The sequence below is a fragment of the Eschscholzia californica genome, unplaced genomic scaffold (assembly GCF_041429995.1).
Source record: "Eschscholzia californica isolate CP2 unplaced genomic scaffold, dmEscCali1.0.p SCAF_1, whole genome shotgun sequence".
Classification (NCBI taxonomy): domain Eukaryota; kingdom Viridiplantae; phylum Streptophyta; class Magnoliopsida; order Ranunculales; family Papaveraceae; genus Eschscholzia; species Eschscholzia californica.
The window spans coordinates 11,530,058-11,544,699 of NW_028238198.1; the positions used below are offsets into that span (position 1 = coordinate 11,530,058).

The 14,642-nt window shown below is 36.2% G+C and overlaps 2 protein-coding genes across 2 annotated transcripts; both read left to right on the plus strand.

The window, feature by feature from the left end:
* Positions 1-3,659: 3,659 nt before the first annotated feature.
* LOC147564120 (glutamate decarboxylase-like) lies at positions 3,660-9,177 on the plus strand. The gene is made up of 5 exons (XM_086643550.1): positions 3,660-4,523; positions 6,501-6,701; positions 7,169-7,637; positions 7,872-7,924; positions 8,432-9,177. Exons 1-5 carry the CDS (start codon positions 4,230-4,232, stop codon positions 8,927-8,929), a joined length of 1,515 nt encoding a protein of 504 aa, XP_086499676.1. The 5' UTR covers positions 3,660-4,229; the 3' UTR covers positions 8,930-9,177.
* Positions 9,178-9,745: 568 nt separating this feature from the next.
* Positions 9,746-14,500, plus strand: DPB2 (DNA polymerase epsilon subunit B2). Its single transcript, XM_086643490.1, has 12 exons — positions 9,746-10,470; positions 10,558-10,717; positions 11,266-11,397; positions 11,537-11,614; positions 11,901-12,005; positions 12,111-12,191; positions 12,269-12,399; positions 12,488-12,582; positions 12,684-12,783; positions 13,617-13,731; positions 13,842-13,952; positions 14,046-14,500. Exons 1-12 carry the CDS (start codon positions 10,127-10,129, stop codon positions 14,184-14,186), a joined length of 1,593 nt encoding a protein of 530 aa, XP_086499616.1. The 5' UTR covers positions 9,746-10,126; the 3' UTR covers positions 14,187-14,500.
* Positions 14,501-14,642: the final 142 nt, after the last annotated feature.

Sequence of the window (14,642 nt, forward strand, 5' to 3'; positions counted from 1 at the left end):
CGGCTCCTTGGGTTGTTCGACAAAGCAGACCAGTTGGTGGATTCGATCAGGAAGTCGCGTAAACTGGATATAGCCGCATCTGTTCCTCGAAAGGATGGCACCGGGAAAATGTTTTAGTAAATCAAAGGAAGCAAGTGACATCTCCATCGTCTGATGAGCTCATCAAAGTTAAGTTTAATTAATAAATCTTCATTTCCAATGAGTGAACAGACAAAGTTTCCTTTTTATATATGGGATACTTGAGATAATCTATCATCTTGCTAAATTAATGTGATAATAAAATGCTTATTGGGTAAAGGAGATTGTCACATTTTCATCTACTCCAACAAAAAAAAAAAGGTTACATTTTGGGTTTCTTTTTTTTTTTTTTTTTGTTGTTGAAAGAACATTTTAGGTATCTTAGAGCATCTTCAACCCCAGTCTGTCTTAGACCGAAAAAACCACTTTTTCACTCAAAATTTTTGGCCTCAACTCAGCCTCTAAAATTCAGCTCCAGCCCCAGCCTCTCTTGAGGCCGAAAATTAGTTCATGTGGAAAACGCGTGTGCACTTTTAGTTGGTGTGCGAAAAACGTGTGTGATTTTATGTATATAAAACACGTGTTTGAACTATTTTTCGAAAAAAAATTATTCGGAGACCGACATTTGGTGGATGTATTTTAATTATTAATATTTAAGTTTTTCTTGAATTTTTAAAAAAATTAAAACTAATTAAAATTACAAAAATATTATTTACATTTAATGTTGATTTTGATTTTTAAGTTATTTTTAATTTTTTAGTTATTTTTAATTTTGTATTTAATTTTTTTGTATTTATAATTTTACAAAAAAAAAGAGGTAGATCTGGCCGTTGGAGCATCGGGCGGAGGCCATAATTTCAAAATTATGGCTTCCGCCCGGCTGGGGCTGGAGATGCTCTTAGTACAACAAAGAATAGCATTTTATTATATTTAAGCACATTCATTACCAAACATCAAATAAGATATACTCCAGTACATTTTAACTTGCCCATATAACCAATCTAGATGTTTTGCGAATCTTTTTTTTCTTTTGCAAGAGATATTTTGCAAATTGACAATTTGGATTTTTCTTTCTAATCATTTATGGGGGAGAAGAGATACTGCCCCATTTTCGCCAGATATTTTAGTACCATTGTTGTTCAAGAGATAACATGCATAGATTGTTGGACCAGTAACATACGTAAACAAACATTTCATTAAATTTGACGTTGCAGACTTGCACCTCTAAACAAAATGGTCAGACTATATATCTGTATATATGGTAGAAAATATGCGGTTGGATTTCGACATATATAGAAATCCCTCCGAGTTTGGCAATTTCATAAATGTGAATTCTTGCTAACTCAACATTTGGTGTGAAACATCTACGTGTAACTATGACTTCTTTAAGTCCTTTGAGTCATACAACTTCTATAAATCATAAATCTAACCAATTTTAACAATTTAAAAAGGGGAGGGGCGAAAGGTCCCCGTCGTAATTGATGTGAGCCCCCGGATTACACATGGATCCTCTTACAATTTGTGCTCGATCCTTGGCCTACGACAATTTTATGACATTAATTATTGGACTCCAAAGCCGTTCATAAACTTAAACACTAAGTCTTTAGTCCAGGGAGAAGAGTAGTTGATATTAGAAGTGTACGTGGTTAACTTACGGCCATATTACACTTTTAGTTGTAGAAAGGAGGAGGAATATATGGTTTCTCTCTAATTTAATATTTTTTGTTAAATTTTGGGTTGGAGTTAGGTAAAAAAATAAAAAATATATGCACATTCTCCTTGTGTACCCCCACTCGCCCACTCTCTACCAATCCATTCTCTACAGCAAGGAGTACTTTCTCTATACCAAAAGAGAAGTTTTGAAAGGTGCTTCACATTATAGCTAGTGGGGTCTCTAGGGGCATCAAAATTTTGTCATAGTCACGTCCTCTCAATTAAAGCTTCACGTATACGGTAGTCTGAGGATACTCGGACATCCAGACTGGACCCTAATCCATATCAGGCGTGAACAACTCACACTCGGGGCAGTCCAAGAGTCGGACCCACCCTTATGGCTATATGGTGTCGTTTTATTTTAAATGGCCTTCAATACATAATAGTCATGACAATGACACTGATAGATCAAAGACGTGATAAACACGGTATTTGCGAAATATAAAATTCTTACGAGAATGGGCCTAAAGTGCAGCTAAAGTGTTATATTATAGCCTACACCCCAACTACTACGTTATTTATACCTCAATGACCCAAATTCAATAAACCATGAAATCTACCTCTTTTGGGAATAGATCATGTGAACCCAAGAGTTCTGATGTTGATTATTATAGACCACTTCAACAACTTCTACTTTTGAAATTCTTTTACTTTTTTAAAACAAAATAACTTCTACTACAAGCAAAAATACTTTTACTTTTGATTGCGATACGACAACTAAATGTTGATGGCTACGAAGCAAGCGAATGATGGGACATTCATGTGTAAATGAGTGCTGATAATAAGAATGTTGGGCGCCTATAGACTACCCCACTAAAACCCCAAACAAACGTACCAGTCATATAAATGTGCACATTGACTGTTCAGTACCGGTGGAAACCATCATCTTTATTCGATCTAATGTCAAAACAATTTTTTATTTCTCATTACGTGGTAAAATCCGACGGTGTTTCGTTCCCTATTCTTGTTGGTGGCAGTCAGTGAATAGTGAAGCCATACCAATAATCTAATTCGTGTAAGCACCATATCATCTTCTCCCCGTATTCCATTCATCAATATGTCGGTTCACAGTAGTCGGTAACTGGAGATACTGGTGTCTAGGGAGTCGTGTCATATCAAGGTCGATAATCAAACGTGTCATTTTCTTATTGATCAATGACCTCCATGATATTTGCTCCACTCAGTTTCCTTCTTTGTCAGGTTGACAGTGAGATAAAGGTTAGTGCTTGTTTGTTTCTTTCACACCTTCCTCCATGATCTTTTTCAGTGACCTGTTTTGTTTTTTCTTTTCCTATTGTTTGTTTGATTGTCTGAATCGACTAATTTCAGACTAGACTGGGTCAATGTATATAGTTCAAAGGACGCCAACATCATAAATTTACTGATGAGGGTGAGCACATTGGAATAACTTTTGTGTTCGTGAATAAAGGTAAATGTCGTGGTTTTGAAACATCTAAAATAGTTTGACAGGGATGAAGACGTGGTCACCGTAGTTACGTATCTTTAAATTTTAATCCAAAAAAAATTTCATTGCATTTTACTCCCTAATTTTCATCCTCACATGATCGCCACCACTACAACGACACTTCTGACCAATACTATCACTTCCGACCACTAACCACCACCACCACCACCATTACAACCATTTTTTTCTCTCTCCCCCTCTTTCTTCTTCCCCCGTTCCCCTTTTTCTCTCTACCTTATTTTCCCTCCTCTTTCTAAAACACCCCAGCAGATCTCAAACCTGGTGGGTGGATATCTTATTCAACTCAGATCTTTGAAGATCTCAGATATGCTGCCATGCTGGGAACACGAAAAGAAAACCCCTCCATCTTCTTTTGAATTCAAGAGACGATGGGGTTTTTTTCGTCTTCTTCTGAGTTCGAGAGACGATGGGGTTTTCCCCTTCGTATTCTTCATCATCCAACAGATGTAAGATTTGATGGAGTGTTTTAAGAGAGAGAAACAGAAGGAGATGGAGAGGAAGAGGAAGGGAGAAGAACAAAAAAACAATTATGGTGTTACTCGGTGGTCAGAAGTGATGGCGGTGGTCAGAAGTGTGGTTGTGGTGGATCGTAGATGAGGATGAAGATTAGGGGGTAAAATGTAACGAAGTTTATTTTTGGACTAAAAATAAAGATACATCTTAAGTCAATCTTGATTAACAAAATCTTTATTCCTCGGATACTATTTCAGATGTCCCAGAGGTGCGGCAATCAAACTCAGATATTTTTTTTATAGTTACAAGTTGAACTCAAATGAAACAAGTTCAAACAATGAAAAAAAAAGAAACAAACACTACCTAACAATCAATCATCTTGACCCTACAAGACCAACCATTATTTCTCTAAAACCCTATTCATTTTTAAACACCATCCATCCGAGTGCTTTCTACTCATCCGTTTTCTCTCTACTACTTTCAGACGCTTGAGGAGTAAGTAATCTTGCATTTTCTTTCTCTAAAATTAGTAGATCTCTTAATCAGTAAGTCGAAGAAAATGGTGTTAACGACGACCGTCGGTAATGATTCTGAAGCATCAGTTAACTGCACTTTTGCTTCGAGATATGTGCGAACTTCACTTCCAAAGTTCAGGATGGCAGATCACTCAATACCTAAAGAAGCTGCCTACCAGATAATCAACGATGAATTAATGCTTGATGGAAACCCTAGGTTGAATCTGGCTTCCTTCGTCACTACTTGGATGGAACCAGAGTGTGATAAACTCATGATGGATGCCGCTAACAAGAATTATGTCGACATGGATGAATATCCAGTCACCACTGAACTCCAAGTAATCATCTCTCATCATAAAAATTATTTTCTTTTTTTTTTTGGGTGATTTGGGATTTTCGAGGTTGATCCTATGGTCTACAATTTGCTAGGGGTATGATTAACTGGCTTTAAATACCTCAGAAGGGTGTTTTTAGCCATGGTGGTTACCATGGTTAAAAGCAATGTGTCTACGGAGCCAGTGCCCCAACTAATGTTTGACCTGGCTATACAATTGAGGCCCTTAGGTCATCGCCGGCTGATAGTCTCTCGTTTTCTTCTCTTCTCTCTTCTTCCGGCGAAAGTCACCGGCTGGAATTCTGCCCGCGACTATGACTTTTTTTCTTCCTTCTTCTCCTCCTCATCTTCTTCTATTTTTCTCTTCTCTCTTTACTCTCTCTAAATTCTCCGGCGAATAAGGAATAAAAAGTTGCCGGCACGAGTTGTCAGACGAACTCCGGCCGTTGACTTTTTAAAGGAAGTCCGGAAAAAGATGAAAGGACGGGGTGGGTGATAAACACCCTCAAATTTGACATTGCCTCCAACAAAGTTTGGTATTTAGGCCAAAAAAAAAAAAAAAAATATGTTGCTTTGGGCATTGCCTATAAAACTTCAGTCTTAGGGATTATTTTTGTTACCCATATATGCCTATCATGTAGTGTATGTCATAGACTAGGGGTTGGTGCACCATCAACTTCAGCTCACTAGATAGACAAATTCAACACAAACCATTCGGATCTTGATCAATTTTTCTTACCTAATCACCTGTCTAATTAGTTTTTTTTGGTTAAGAAACCTGTCTAATTAGTTGGCTGAATTGATAGATTGTTTCACAAGTAAAGTAAAGTTCACTTAGCTAATTTAAAGAAAAAGTATTTTATTCTTTTACCAAAAGTGTCTTTAAAATAATTTTCTTTTCAGAAAGAGGGCGATTGGGAAAATAAAGAGGATCAGAAGGAATATTAAAAGAAAAGAAAAAATGAGTGAAAAACCCAAAAATCTAGACCCTAATAAGAAAAAAAACCCACTCAAAAATAATAATATAAAAAAAACCCATTTTTTTAACATTTTTCAAAATGTTCACAACATATGTGATTATGTTGTTAACAAGGCAACATATTTTTTCATAATTCCATTTTTACCCTTATATGTTGACAACATATATCATTGTGTTGTTATAAAATGTTGACAATATCTATAATAATGTCCCGACTTATTATAAAATGTTGGCGTCATATATAATTATGTTCTTAACAACATATATAATGTATTAGTCAAAATATTATTTGTTCGTTAACGGATTTGTTAAATACAAAGGATAATATGCATAACATTTTAATTTTTGTAAAGGACAAATAAAAAATGCTTTAGTCTTTATATTTATGTCGAAAGCAAAACAGAAAATGCGAAAATCATTTATTTTTTCACAAGACAAATCGAAAAATGTTGTAGCCAAAATGTTTGTGTTTGTTTGTCTATGTAAAATGCAAAAGAAAAAAATGGAAAATATTTTGGCAAAACAATGTCTAAGCAAAAACGAATTTGTTCAAAAATTTACAAATTGTTGAGACAAACTAAGATTTGTTCAGAAATTTACAAAATTGTCGAGAGCAAACCAAGAATTGTTGAGAAATGTTCAGAACGCTGATTTGGGTGGAAAATTTCATTTTGGAGGGTAAAATTGTATTTTTACCTACTGGGTTTTTTCCTCATTATTATTTAGTATTGGGCCTGATTCTCTTTAACTTCCCCATTTTGGGCCTTATAATTACCGGCCCAAAAGAAAATAGGCTATATATATATATATATTTTTTTTTTTCTAGTTTTTTAGATTTTGAAAATTATTTCACTATTTACTTGTAGGATCTCAAACTTGAAAATAATGAAATAATTTTCAAAACTAATTTTGAAATTTGTAACTTAATAAGTGATTTACTTTGTGACTCACTTTCTTTTTTCGTTTGTATCGAGTTAATTGTGTAACTCTTAACTTTGACAGAACCGATGCGTAAATATGATAGCCCACCTCTTCAATGCACCAGTTGGAGAGGATGACGCAGCTGTTGGGGTTGGAACAGTTGGGTCATCTGAGGCCATTATGTTGGCTGGGCTAGCATTCAAGAGAAGATGGCAAAACAAGAGGAAAGCTGAAGGAAAACCATTCGACAAGCCTAATATTGTTACCGGCGCTAATGTTCAGGTAATGACATGGCAAAACTCTACCGACTATAACATTTAATCACATGACGTGACAACTGATGCGTACGTACAATTTTTTTCAACTGTAGTAGCCAGGGGTTGTACGCATATTTCATTGTCAAAACCTTTTGAGTATCTCCTTTTTTCGGCTTTATATCTCACGTAGTGTTATAATGTAGCAACCTAAGCTCATCACTTACGGATATTTACCATGCCTTCAGCACGCAGGCCCAAGCCCAACGGGTATAAGGTTTTACTTTTTGTGAATGCTCCCCGAGCCGCCAAAAGGCCCGACGACTTACTAATCTTGAGCTCCTACTGGTAGCCCAATCGCCAGACGCTTACCCAAGCGATGTGGGATTGCAACCAAATATACATTTGCCAGTTACATCTTTCTAGTTCACTAATTCATTCATATAGAAGCTATTTACATCTTCACAATTATGTAATAACTTGTGAATATTATAGGTGTGTTGGGAGAAATTTGCTAGGTATTTTGAGGTAGAATTGAAGGAAGTGAAGTTGAGGAAAGGATATTATGTGATGGACCCTGAGAAAGCTGTGGAAATGGTAGATGAGAATACTATTTGTGTTGCTGCTATTCTTGGCTCAACCTTGACTGGCGAGTTCGAAGATGTCAAAGGACTAAGTGACCTCCTCACCAAGAAAAATGAAGAAACTGGGTGGGACACACCGATCCATGTCGATGCTGCTAGTGGTGGATTCATAGCTCCTTTCTTATACCCTGAGCTCGAATGGGATTTCCGACTTCCATTAGTCAAGAGCATTAACGTCAGCGGCCATAAGTACGGACTCGTTTATGCTGGTGTAGGTTGGGTTGTCTGGAGGAACAAAGAAGACTTACCCGAAGAGCTTATCTTCCATATTAACTATCTTGGAGCAGACCAACCTACTTTCACTCTTAACTTTTCTAAAGGTAATCTTCATTTTGTCATTGATTAGTATGAACTGTCTCTTCCATTTTCGAACAATCTTTGTTGATAATCCTTTTGATGAAACTTGAAATTCAGCAATTTTTATCTAAAAATCCATCAATTCATCTATGTGATGGATACCCTGGCTATTGGTTACAAAAATAAATTAGATGTAGTTGAAAAATTTAGCCATATAGAATCAAACGTGACGAATTTTGTTTTGTTGTACTTGGCAGGTTCGAGTCAAATAATTGCGCAATACTATCAGTTCATCCGTCTCGGGTTTGAGGTAAACTTTACTAGCTCTTCATCTCAAAGTACATTTTAAAACTTCAACTTTGACAGTTGAAACGTCATGCCTTATCATAAGGCAAACCGAAATTTGGTTTCAAGACAACTTCAACTCTATCAATTACAATAACATCTGTTTCCCAAGTCGGATTTACCGTGTTGGGTCATATTTGAACCCCTCTCGTACACCCCAATAGCTAGCTCAAGTGGTGAGGCTTGTCATCAGTACTTAAGAGTTTTCCCTTCCACAACCAATGTGGGATTATCTCAAGAACTACTACTTGAAATTTTTTATTGAATGTCAAATAATTAACTTTTTCAACCGTTGTCTCTCAAATTTGCGTACACCCCAATAGCTAGCTCAAGTGGTGAGGCTTGTCATCAGTACTTAAGAGTTTTCCCTTCCACAACCAATGTGGGATTATCTCAAGAACTACTACTTGAAATTTTTTATTGAATGTCAAATAATTAACTTTTTCAACCGTTGTCTCTCAAATTTGTGCAGGGGTATAAAAACATCATGGCAAATTGTATGGAGAATGCACAAATGCTAAGCAACGGCATAGAAAAATTGGGATATTTTGAAATCGTATCCAAGGATGCAGGAGTACCACTTGTCGCATTCTCTCTTAAGGATAGCAGCAAACATACTGTTTTCGAGGTAGCCGAAAGTTTAAGAAGGTTTGGTTGGATAATTCCGGCATACACCATGCCAGCAGATGCAGAAGAAGTTGCAGTTATGCGAATAGTTATAAGGGAGGATTTTAGCCGGAGTTTGGCTGAACGACTTCTATCCGATATAGACAGAGTTATGCAAGAGATTCAAACACTTCCAAGTAGGGTTTCGAATAAAGAAGCTCATGTTAGTGCTGTTGTTGAAAGCTCAGAGGGAGAGGGTGAAGGACGTGTACATAAGAAGAAGAGTGTGACAGAGACTCAACGCGAAGTTATTACGTATTGGAGGAGGGCTGTGGACTCTAAGAAGACTAATGGTGTTTGTTAAAGAATGAGACTGTGTTGAGCGATCTTGTTGTGTTCTTTTACTATTTGTATGTGCTAATAAGGGTGTTTTTAGGTTTTCTTATTTTTCGGATTTTCAGATCTGAAATTTGAGTGTTCTTAATTTATATGCTTTCATCGTTTACTTGCAGTTTTAATGTTCTTCGAATGTCTTAGTTGGAAGTTCGGTGTGATGTAATAACAATTAAGTGATTAACTATGAAAATAAATTGATAAGTTCACTATTTTTCATCTTAAGGTGCCACATGGGATAGCTTTGAATGGATATTAGCTAGTAATTAAGTTACCAATATTAAGGAGAAACATCTTACTTGAGAGTCCAAATTCAGATAGTTAATGCATTTGTTGAACTCCAACCTTTCTTCTTCCAAAGGATGGTAAGACAGAAGAAATGGTGTTTCAAAATGATGATGGATTTTGAAGTGGTACCCAACATCCCGCACATTTATGACATGTTTGTATTTGTCGGACGATACACATTAGAAGAAGTGAAGTACTATCTCATACAAGTAAAGAGAAATGCTATATTCTAAATTAAAAAATGAGATAAAACGTCTTCAATTTTAACTTGAAAGTAAGAAAAATGTAAAAACAAAATCTTAAATTTAACACAAAATTATCAAAATAGCCTTAAAAAAAATGTGATTACGGTCTCAGCGTGTCGCGCTGAAATACTACTTTTACGTGTTTGGGGTAATGGTTTCTTTATTCATTCTCAACCCTACAATTCACACTTGTCTTCTACCTTAGTGGAGTTGGGAGCGTCTAATTCAGGTGATATAACAATGCACCATTTGTTGTCTAGAATTTTACCAAGACCTAAATAGCCTGAAGTCCTACACAACCGAAAAGGCAGCGGACATAGACGGATTTTGGACACTAATTTTAGAACACTAATTTTAGAACCGGACTGACCTAATCCGATCAAGGAGTAAAACTCAGTGTCACTCAGACCTGCCCGGATCTCCACCCTAAAACTGGTAAAAGGAACTCGGGCTTTTTATAGCATTTCCGGATTCCGCCAAAATAATTTCTTTCGCTCAAAATCTTTCCCGCTCATTTCAAGAAATTCCTCATTTTTTCCCTCCCTTTCTTCACACAAAACTACCCAAATTTAAGTTACAGTAGTAGTGAGAGAGAGAAAGTGAGTTTAGAGAGAGAGAAAGAAAGAGAGAGAGAGATGTCGGCTCCTGCAATAAGGAAGAAAGTACAGAAGAAGTTCAAATTAAGAGGTTACATCTTAAAGGTAGAAGCCCTAGATGAGATTCTATCTTTTTTGACCGAATTCGATGAAGACGTCCAAGACGAAGCAATCGGACTCTTAATTGATGAAATCAATAAAGAATCACTCAACTCTTCAATCCTTGACAAAGACTCTGTTCATCAAGTTATCTCTCTTTTATTAAAAGCTGAAGCTGCTTCTGAAGCTAGCCCTAGTTCTAGTGGTCGGTCCGCTTTCAGAATTATTGATGCATTTGTTATCCCTAAATTCTGTTTTGATCCAATCAAGAAAGGGTTTTATGAGTAAGTCTTATTTCAAGGTTTTTAATTTCTGGGTTTTGCTTTATTGTGATTTTGTAAATTAGGGTTTTGAAAATTTCTTTGTTTTAGGCATACAGGAAAGCTTCCTATTCATGGTGATGCTTCTGCTAAAGCTGCCTTATATAGAGATAGGTTTCAGTTGTTGTTCCAGACACTTTCTCATGATCGTCATTTTGCAAAACCTGCTTTTGATACTGATTTTGCCAACTCTGGAACTGCAAGTTGTGAGGTATGAAATACTATCAAATTCTTCTTTTATGTTCTTTCCTTTAAGGGTTTTCATTCAAGTAGAAAGACGGCCCTTGACAATCCCTACAATATCTTAATGTGCAATCTAGGCTTAGTTTATAAGCTGTTTATGAATTAAGATACGTTCATACGGAGAAAAGAAGTTCATAAAGAACATGACTAATCAATGGAATGTAAAAATCGAATTCTTTGCAGATTTTGCATTTTTGTTGTCGTATACTTTCGTGGTATTGTTGTGTATATGATTAGAATTACAACCACGAAGAGGATTCATCAACGTTGTCAAGTTTTGGTATAAAATCTATTTTGTTGTTTATGACGATGCTTAATGCATTATAAGGAATTAAGGATTGTGGGGAGAGGTCGAGAGAAAGTTTTTGATTGTAGATATGGTTCTTAGTAGAGCTAAGTGCACTTGTTTCTCAAATGCCAATTAGTTCTGATGTAGTCTTTGATGCTTACAAGATACAACCAATTCATAAATTAATGGTCAAACTAGATAATGTTATCCAAAATTTGATTTTGCAGATATCACCGATTCAGTCACTGATTGGTCACACAGGGAGGAGATGGATCATGGGCGTAATTTCTCAACTAGAAGATGGTCATTTCTACTTAGAAGATTTAACTGCAGCTGTACCAGTTGATTTATTGAATGCAATATCCTTGACGCAGTTTCATGTTTTGTTTTATATATTAATGGTTGTTATTGAATTCGTTGACTGATAATGCTCATGAAACCTTATTCTGCTCTTTCTTTCCTAATTGCAAAGCTGTCATTTTCTTTAACAAGTAACACAAGATTACTTCGGGATTTTTTGTTGAGAATACTATAGTTGTAGCTGAAGGCGAACTGCTTCCAAATGGTACTTTTCAGGTTCAATTCCTTTCTCCCATATATTTCTAATAAGTAGCTTCATTTCCCAAGAGCATCAACTTAAAACCGAGATTATTGTTCTCTCTTGAGGTCAAAGGTTGGTTGGTGTTCAAAATCTATTTGCTTAAGTTAAAATTTTCTTTATGGTGTATACAAGTTCTATATGCGAGCTAGAATTAGTAAATTTAAAATCAACTCTGGTCTTTACGCAGGCATTTCCCACCTCTTGTTCTTGTTCTTATTGAAAAAAAAAGTAAGGTTTTTTTGTGTGCAAAATATTTTATAGGTCAATACATGTGGATTTCCTCCATTGGAGGACAGAGATGAATCAATTTCATTACATTTGGGGAAAGACTTCTTTGGCTGCGGGATCCTCTCAAAAGAAGAAACGGTATCCTCATCAATCCCTCTTTTATATTTAAAACTACCAACCAAATAATTCATTACTTGAAGTGCTTGGAGTGGCTGAGATTCAATACTTTTTTTTTACGAACAGCAAAGACTCTCAAAATTGGAAGAGAAGGCAGTTAATGACATGTTTGTCATCCTCTCAGATATTTGGCTGGACAATGAAGAGGTAATTCACTAACCTTCTGCTAGTCATTTCTGGTTTAATTTAATCTCAATTGCATTGATATCGTCTTGTCCTTGCAGACTATGGAAAAGCTAGCAACTGTATTAGATGGTTATGAGAGTGTGGAGGTGGTTCCTTCTTTGTTTGTCTTCATGGGCAACTTTTGCTCCCGTCCGTGTAACTTAGCCTTCCATTCTTTCTCAAATCTCAGGTTGGAAAGATCGCATAGTTTCAATCCAATTCTGTTTTTAAGATGTCTGGTGGTAAAAGAAGAAAATATTGACAAACCTAGTACGCAGATCACAGTTTGGAAGGCTGGGAGAGATGATTGGGTCTCATTCACGATTAAAGGAACACAGTCAATTTTTATTTATTCCAGGCCCTGAAGATGTAGGTACGTTAGATCTAACACCACATAATTTTTCTTCCTGAATTTGTTCACATATTCTTACCCTATCCTTGTGCCCCGAATCTTGATTTATTTTGTACATGCAGGTCCTTCAACAGTTTTGCCTAGGCCTGCATTACCAAAGTATCTGGCAGATGAGGTCAAAAAGCATATACCTAATGCGATTTTTGCAAGTAATCCTTGCAGGTTAGCCTTCTGATTCATCATTTACCCTCAGATCGCGGTATTGACCAACTGCTGTTTGACTTTTACTTAATCATTTACTAATTGTTTTAGTTGTTCCTATTCCAATGACTATCTTACACACCAGATGTTAGATGAAAGATTGCTCAAGCTGCTAATGTAATGAATATATCGCATAACCTATCAATTTAAAGTCCTATTAGGATTAGGTTAGTTTATCATGAGAAGTCGGCCTCGGCCTGAGCCGTCTTGTAAATTGGGATCAGCTCATACCTCTACTTCGGAATTCAGCGAGTAACTCAGTTGGATAGGTCAAGTCACAGGACCACTGACTCTTTAGAGTTAGTACTTCTTAAATAGGAATTCAGCGAGTAACTCAGCTCGTACCTCTTTCTCTATTTCCTTCTTTTTCTTTCTTGATTTCTCCAGTAAGGAGGAGCAGCTTATGACCGGGGTACATAGTTGCTAAGCAACTGCTCTAGTGCTGCTGGGCATCTCAATTAGACCGCCTACCTGACTCCTTATGTGTTTATTTTGAGATTTTCAAAAGCTCTCAAGATTGTAACATGCATCTTGAGAAAATGATGGTAAATGAATGGTGAGATTGTTAGAGGCGGTCAAGGGGGAGGTCTTAGTGGGAGTTGGTGTACCATCTTTGTATATGTATCTATTGTATTGCTGGGTCACATAAACAAAGTAGGAAATGATGCACTATCTGAACTCGTTAATAGGACATGGTGAGATTATTAGGTTGTTAATGTCTGCCTGAACATGAATTGATTGTGGAGTTATGGATTACATATCTTTTTGATATAGTTGATCTATTAATGTTTCAGGATCAAGTTCTACACTCAGGAAATAGTATTCTTTCGTCAAGATCTCCTCTATAGAATGCGTCGTTCCTGCTTGATCCCTCCTTCAACAGAAGAAACAAGTGACCCTTTTGAGCATGTAAGTCGAAACTTTTTTTTCATTGTTTTTCTCTTGATTTTGCAATCTTGACGAACAAGTTTCCTTGTACGAGATTCAAACTAAATGATCAAAGATTGGGTAAATTGCAGTTGGTTGCCACCATTACTCACCAAAACCATCTATGCCCACTGCCTCTTACTGTTCAACCCATTATATGGAACTATGATCATTGCCTTCGGCTGTATCCAACCCCTCACACGGTAGCTTCTCCTCTCTCAGTTCTCGTCTGATCATCTGTACTTACATAAGCTTAAAATTTGCCCTAACCCAATGCATTTTTCTGATGTGAACAGATAGTGTTGGGGGACAGAAGTGAGCAGAAAGCATTCAAGTACACAGGGATAACATGTTTTAACACTGGCTCATTCTCCAATGATTACACATTTGCTGCTTACCGTCCATGCTCCAAGGAAGTTGAGTTATCATCCTTGTAGTTAGTTTAGTGACAAGGAATGAAATTTCGGTTAGTGGAAATTTGGCTACACATGGAAATATTTTGACCGACCTCAGTATTTCGAAATTTATTTCCTTTACAAGGCAATTGTTAAGAGAAACTTCATTAAATTTCGGTAAGGATAGAAATTGAAATATTTTGGTAATTTGGACCGAAATATGATGAAATTTAATTCCTTGTGTAGTTTAGTGCCATAATTTAGTATTTTTAATTATACAAAGTGTAATGTTAATTTATCCTAAATTTTGTTTTATTGCTTACATTTATAATGTATAAGAATCAATGTTTTTTTAAGTCTGAGGGCTTACCCTAACAAGTTTTTAGTGATCTTAAAGGGAAATAATAAGACTTGGTTCTCTTGGTGTTATATTTAGTGAAAAAGAAGAAATGTGGATTTTGCCCACTGAAATGGTGATATCTATTCTCTATCTTCATT

What these genes read in the sequence shown, in the direction of transcription:
- LOC147564120 (XM_086643550.1), top strand. Translation starts at nt 4,230, where the DNA reads ATGGTGTTAACGACGACCGTCGGTAATGATTCTGAAGCATCAGTTAAC. An exon ending in CAGTCACCACTGAACTCCAA is followed by an intron (nt 4,524 to 6,500) that starts GTAATCATCTCT and finishes TAACTTTGACAG; the next exon opens with AACCGATGCGTAAATATGAT. An exon ending in TTACCGGCGCTAATGTTCAG is followed by an intron (nt 6,702 to 7,168) that starts GTAATGACATGG and finishes TGAATATTATAG; the next exon opens with GTGTGTTGGGAGAAATTTGC.
- DPB2 (XM_086643490.1), top strand. Translation starts at nt 10,127, where the DNA reads ATGTCGGCTCCTGCAATAAGGAAGAAAGTACAGAAGAAGTTCAAATTA. An exon ending in CAAGTGACCCTTTTGAGCAT is followed by an intron (nt 13,732 to 13,841) that starts GTAAGTCGAAAC and finishes GGTAAATTGCAG; the next exon opens with TTGGTTGCCACCATTACTCA. An exon ending in TGTATCCAACCCCTCACACG is followed by an intron (nt 13,953 to 14,045) that starts GTAGCTTCTCCT and finishes TGATGTGAACAG; the next exon opens with ATAGTGTTGGGGGACAGAAG.